The sequence below is a fragment of the Sabethes cyaneus genome, chromosome 1, assembly GCF_943734655.1.
Source record: "Sabethes cyaneus chromosome 1, idSabCyanKW18_F2, whole genome shotgun sequence".
Lineage (NCBI taxonomy): Eukaryota > Metazoa > Arthropoda > Insecta > Diptera > Culicidae > Sabethes > Sabethes cyaneus.
In genome coordinates, this window is record NC_071353.1 from 105,975,873 (window position 1) to 105,982,850 (window position 6,978).

At 42.7% G+C, this 6,978-nt stretch overlaps 1 protein-coding gene across 1 annotated transcript; it reads left to right on the plus strand.

Annotated features, from left to right (window-relative positions):
• The first annotated feature begins 304 nt into the window (after positions 1-304).
• On the plus strand, positions 305-4,495 carry LOC128746057 (uncharacterized). Its single transcript, XM_053843107.1, has 2 exons — positions 305-883; positions 1,124-4,495. Exons 1-2 carry the CDS (start codon positions 305-307, stop codon positions 4,493-4,495), a joined length of 3,951 nt encoding a protein of 1,316 aa, XP_053699082.1.
• Positions 4,496-6,978: the final 2,483 nt, after the last annotated feature.

A 6,978-nucleotide genomic window follows, 5' to 3' on the forward strand; every position in this document is an offset into this window, starting at 1 on the left:
TGGACACTTCCATTTGATTTTGCTGTAAGTGTCCAAATTATGTACAGCTGTTGAGGGGGTCCAAAATACGTTGGGTACCCTAATATTTCTTCATTCACGTGATACTCCATATACAGAACAAATATTACAAAATTTTATTGAAGTTCCTATCACAGGAGATGGCAGCTGTCAGTTCAATTCCATCTCATATGCTTTAACAGGAAACGAAAGTTTTTCACATGATCTACGAATATTGACAATACAAAGCGTAGTAGAAAATATAAACCTTTTTACAGCCTTCGGCGCTATGATGGAATCCATAACTATGAATGAACTGTTAAAAATATGTTGTGAAAATGATCGCTGGGGTAACATCTCATCCTCGGCCGAGTCCACCCGTTTACAGGACTGGCAGTTTTGTGGGGAATTGTTCTCTGCCATACTTCCGATCCCAAACAAATTTCTAAAAGAATCGCTAGAGAAGCGACAGGTGGTTATTCGGCAGCTGGCAGAAGCAAGTAATGGAGGCTCTGTTATTAATTCCGAGCATCGAATGGAAGAAGCAAACAATGGAGGTCATTCGGTTGTGAATTCCAAGCAAAAGGTCGAAAATTGGCTACATAGACAGGAAACTGGAAGATCAGATGGAAATCAGCAGAACCTTGGTGTTAACCCGATTCCCGAAGACCCAGTGGATCCCGTCTCCTCAGTACGAACCCTGACGCAAACGCAAATTGCCGCGAGACAGGTATTGGGAAAGGACCTGCCCGTATTTAGTGGCAATCCAGAAGACTGGCCTATCTTCATAAGTAATTTTGAGCAGTCTACAGCGACCTGCGGTTATTCGGATGCGGAAAATTTAGTGCGGCTTCAGCGGTGCTTGAAAGGAAACGCCCTGGAGTCGGTGAAAAGCCGATTGCTTTTGCCAGGTAGTGTACCGAACGTCATTCAGACTCTGCGTATCTTCTTTGGACGACCGGAGCTCCTCATCAGATCGCTGTTGAACAAAATCAACCAAATTCCGCCGCCGAGGCAGGATTGACTAGAAACGGTTATACACTTCGGTCTTGCTGTGCAGAACCTCGTGGATCATCTCAAGGCAGCTCAGCAATCTAATTACCTTACGAACCCTGTACTGTTGCAGGAACTGGTAGAAAAGCTACCCGGCTCGTTGCGCCTTGATTGGGCAGTTTATAAAAATCATCATGAAATTGCAACTCTTGACACCTTTGGTGAGTTTATGTCGGGACTGGTGACATCAGCAAGCGAAGTTTCCTTTAGCGTTCCGGGCTATAGTGTACCAAAGTTTACCATGCCAAATGAAAATAGGAACAGCAAACCCCGAGGAAATACGGTAATCGTTCAAGCCCATTGTGCGGATGAAAAGCCAGCACAGACGCTTAGTAACAAAAGCAGTGTTAGGCCAGGCAAGCCGTGCCTATCGTGTGGGCGAGTAGGTCATCGAGTGGCAGATTGCCAGCAGTTCAACATCGCGAGCGTGGATGAACGCTGGAAGCTGGTACAGCAAAAAGGACTCTGCAGAACGTGTCTCAATAGTCATGGCAAATGGCCGTGTAGATCCTGGCATGGTTGTGGTGTCGATGAATGCCGACAGAAGCACCATACTCTTTTGCATTCCTCCCCTTCTTCTGATCGAATAAACGTATCATCTAGCCATGTAACCTCTGGAGATTTACAGTGGCCACTTTTCCGCATACTCCCTGTTATTTTATATGGCAACAATACCTCTGAAATAATTTACGCCTTTATTGACGAGGGGTCATCCTATACTCTCCTGGATGAATCTATTGCAAGACGGCTTGGTGCTAATGGGAAATCGGAACCGCTAACACTGAAGTGGACTGCAAATGTAACACGGGTCGAGCCAAAGTCACAACGTGTGCAAATCGACATTTCTGGTAAAAGCAATAGTTCACGATACTCTCTCTTCAACGCTAGGACAGTTAGTCGTCTGGTTCTGCCGACTCAAAGCTTAAAGTATCACGATCTAGCGAATCGTTTTCCCCATCTGCGCGGCCTCCCACTCGACGACTATGATACGATTGAACCTAAATTACTTATCGGTCTGGACAATTTGAGGTTGTGCGTTCCCCTAAAATTACGCGAAGGAGGACAAACACATCCGGTTGCTGCAAAATGTCGCCTAGGATGGAGCGTTTATGGATATGTTCCAAACAAATCATCCCAATCGGCGCTTCTTGGGTTTCACATGGGAACGGTTTCCGATCGGGATCACGAACTAAACGAGCAGCTTCGTGATTATTTCACCCTCGAAGATGCAGGAGTTACTGATTCGTGTCAGATCGTGAAGTCAGCCGACGAGAAACGTGCCGTACAACTGCTGCAAGAAACAACTCGGCGCACGCCTACCGGACCGAACTACGAAACAGGCCTGCTGTGGAACACGGACAGCCCGAATTTTCCCGACAGCTACCCAATGGCCGTCCGACGTTTGGAGGCATTGGAACGTCGACTTCAACGAGAGCCAGACCTTCTAGAACGTGTGCGTGAACAAATCGTGGACTACGAAAAGAAAGGATACGCCCACCAAGCGAGTTTGACCGAATTGACCTCGGTTGAACCCAGTCGCATATGGTATCTTCCTCTAGGTGTTATAACAAATCCCAGGAAGCCTGGCAAGGTTCGTCTGATCTGGAACGCAGCAGCAAAAATAGGCGATGTTTCCTTCAACTCTCGGCTTTTAAAGGGGCCCGATCTATTGACCCCTCTTCCGATGGTATTATGCCAGTTTCGCCAGCACCCAGTTGCGGTGACGGGTGACATCATGGAAATGTTCCATCAACTTAAAATACGCTTCCCAGATTGCCAGTCCCAGCGCTTCGTATTTCGACATCGCACTACAGATCTTTCTCAGATCTATATAATGGACGTCGCCACTTTCGGGTCATCCTGTTCCCCAGCATCAGCGCAATATGTGAAAAACATTAACGCAGATGAGTTCGCCAGCGATTATCCACGAGCCGCAGCAGCAATAAAAAACAAACACTACGTGGACGATTATTTGGACAGCTTCGAGACTGTCGAAGAGGCTATTGCAGTAGTTAACGAGGTCAGGCTGGTGCACTCGAAAGGAGGCTTCACTCTCCGGCGCTTCCTGTCTAACAAGTCAGACGTTTTGCAAAGAATAGGCGAAGTGGCTGAGGAAAATGCAAAAAACTTGCACCTTGTGCGGGACGGCAAGCCCGAGTCAGTGTTGGGGATGAGGTGGACTCCCAAAGAAGATGTATTCATCTATTCCTTTAGTACACGAGATGATCTTCAATACATTTTGGATCGCGACTATATTCCTACCAAACGCGAAGTAGCTAAAGTGGTGATGAGTCTTTTCGACCCACTGGGTCTCATCGCTTTCTTTCTTATTCACGGCAAAATCCTTATCCAGGAGCTGTGGGCCGCGGGAATAGGATGGAACCAGCAAATTTCGCAAGATCTCAATGAGCGCTGGCAGCACTGGGTGAAATTACTGCAACAGCTCGACCTGCTGCGCATACCGCGCTGTTTTTTTCGTTCGTCGACGAAACGTTCCAATCTGCAACTTCACCTTTTCGTTGACTCAAGCGAAAGCGCGTACGCTTGTGCGGTATACTTCCGTTTGGAATCCGAGTGTGGTGCAGAGGTGGCGCTTGGAGCAGCTAAAACCAAGGTAGCGCCGCTCAAGACTCTATCAATACCTCGACTCGAGCTCAGAGCAGCGGTCCTGGGCGTCCGCCTAATGGAAACTATCCAGAAACATCACACCTTTACAGTCAGTCAACGCTACTGCTGGAGCGACGCGAGTACGGTACTCGCATGGATTCGCTCTACTGACCATCGGCGCTACCATAAATACATCGCAGTTCGAGTTGGGGAGATCCTATCGTCGACACACCAATCGGAGTGGCGGTGGGTACCAAGTAAGCAGAATGTGGCCGATCTAGCCACCAAGTGGAATAAATTACCACATGTGACAGCAGAAAATCCCTGGTTCCGAGGACCAGCATTCTTGTACGAACCTGAAGAGCAGTGGCCTAAGCAGCGAATAGTTGTTCCGACTGAGGAAGAACTTCGTCCTACCCACTTTCTCGCAGTACATTTAGCGCCGAATATGGTATTCGAAAGGTTCAATCGCTGGACTAAAATGCATCGCGTGGCCGCATATGTTTTTCGTGGCATTGATAATTTTCGTCGGCGTTTAATGAAACAGGATTTGCAACTCGGTAATCTCACCAGCGACGAGCTCCGGCGAGCTGAAGAAGCGCTAATCAAAACAGCTCAAAATGAATTTTATGCAGAGGAAATCGCTATACTTATCAAGTCGCAAGGATCACCTGAAAATCGCCACGCCACCGTGGACAAATGCAGCTCAATCTTCACTTTGTGTCCCTTTCTGGACGAGAAGAGCATTTTGCGTAGTCGTGGTCGAATCGATGCTGCACCGTATGCGTCGATCGAAGCTAAGTTTCCAGCCATCCTGCCTAATCAACATTTCTTTTAGAAATATCGTTACATACCAACTCCGATTGAGCAACACGTTTTTCTGTGTGTGAGCTTTTAGCTGCAACCAAACCTTTATTTTAGAATAATCAATTATAATTTTTAGATTTACAACTTACAAATTTGGTGTTCTGTCTCTAGAAGTGGAGTTGCTTGAATCGTAATATCCACTAAGCTGCTATTATCCGTACTATATTTAAGTTGAGTAACAATCATTAGCACTAAGCATTATTTAGGTTTTATCAATTTGTACTCACACTAGGTTTTAATTTAGATTTAGCATATGCACGGTATAACTAGGTTTAACGAGCAATATAATATAGATTTAAGGTAAATATCGAATAGAAAATCACTGTTAATCAGTGTAAATTTGTAGAATGGAATCTGTAGGTTTCAACTTGTGGCTTTTCTGTGCCTCTACGATTTGTCTCTCACATACGAACCGATCGTGACGTTATCACTCGGCGACGTTATCACTTTTGACATCTGCACTGTTATCTGTAGCGTTACTACGATGAGGGGTCCCGTCGTTACAGACACACTGTTTGCAATCAGTTTGAAATTAAAAAGAAGAATATATATTCTGCAGAAGAGACGAAATGCTTACGTTACTTCTTTGATTGAACCGTATACAGTGAGTGCATCGCCGATAGTTCTGCATCTGCATAATGCTGGGTCTTGTGGAGCTCATTACAATGTTATGCTTCCGGCAAATGAAAATGTAAGCTATGATTTCAAAAATATTCAGTCAACGTACAATTTACGAAATATTTTGGGTAGTATTACAAATTATATGTAATTTTAAAGCCAATTTGACAAAATTGTTGTACGAAACATCCTGAACTTATCCTGAATATCCACATTTTCCATACCACATGCTATGCGATCACGTATTACAAGAGCTTCTAAGGCATGGAATTAAAATTTGATTCTACATATATGCCCGCTGCGACTATCGGTGGTTCGATGTCGGGAGCGAAATGTGAGCTTCCAACTTGATGTTGAGGAACTACGACGGAAGCCTCGTTTTCAACATAACCCTGTGGTACACTACGATGAACATAACGTCGTGTTCATATTAGTAACCTGAATGGGTTTTCAAGAATGCGGTATACCAATACCACGTGAATCATTGGTGCATAGTAACCGAAGGTATGTAGACTGGTTAATAATACTCTTTAGTATTAGCAAATAGATTCACTTGAATCTAGAAATCAGTATCTGTTTCCTCTATCCGTTCCTTCAGTTCCTCTTATTCTCTTCTTCCTAATCAGGTATATGATGAAAAGGTTGAATGGGTAAAGCATAATCCTATCATGCGAGATCCTGTTGCTCGAACCAGATTTCTGATGCCTGTTATGTTATATGTTAAATTAATCACCTTATTTGATTGCTATATGCTAGCGATCAATTATCATAGCAATTATTTATTTTATTTTTTATTTATTTATTTATTATTTATTTGTTTATTACTTATTTATTTTAATAATTATTTTTACATGATCTGATTATTTTTAGTTTTTTATGATTTTATGGGTATGAAATGGGGAAGGTAACTGAAAATATGTGCTTAACATAGGTCAGGCCTTCCCAAGTTCCTATCTAGCGCCTCCACGCGGTCGTACCTGGTAATGCTTTAACTTTGAAAATGAGTAGCCGAGCTAGAAGGTGCGATTACGAGTAGTTTTCTGTCTCAAATAACAAACAAGATGGTATAACAAAAGTTCCTTTCACTATCTGATGGATTAAATCGGGTTTTTGGACGCATTTATAAAAACAAAATTTTGTATCACCCTATTAGGCGGATTCGCGGTCACCCTAATAGTGAAAAAAGTACTATTTTTATTTATAAACTGCTCCAAAGATACACCCGTTAAAAACATGAATAGTAAATTATCGCGTTTCAGGTTTGGTCCCACTGATTCACATCAGTAAAGTTCTGTTGAATAAATTTCATCAATTATTTTTTAATATCTTTTGAACGGTAAAACCAATTCTTATGCAATTTTGCAGATATATTCGCAGTGGTAAAACCTCTCGTTTGATACTAAAATAATTGAAGCTAGATAATTTATCATGGTTAAAATTATTATAATATATTGTTAATTTTGATACACTCTACACGATTGCTCATAACTTTCAAACTAAACGTCCAATCAAAAAGCAATTCAATAGTGATCTATCCGGCTATATTATCTTTCAAATGTAACTAATACCGCTTGAATTGGTTCGGTCATCTCTGAGAAACAGGCGATCATTTGAACCTAGTCAAAACAGGTTTTTAAGCGTAACTTTTAAACTGCTTTTTTGTTTTTTATGAAACTTGACAAAAAAATTAGTGATAGTAAGTGCTTTCGTTTGGTACTAAGATCATTAAAATTGGTTGTGTGGTTCCGGAGAAAACCGTGTCACGTAGTTTTCACATTTTTGCTTATAACTTTTAAACGAAACGTCGTACCATGAAATGGTTTAATAGTGACATAC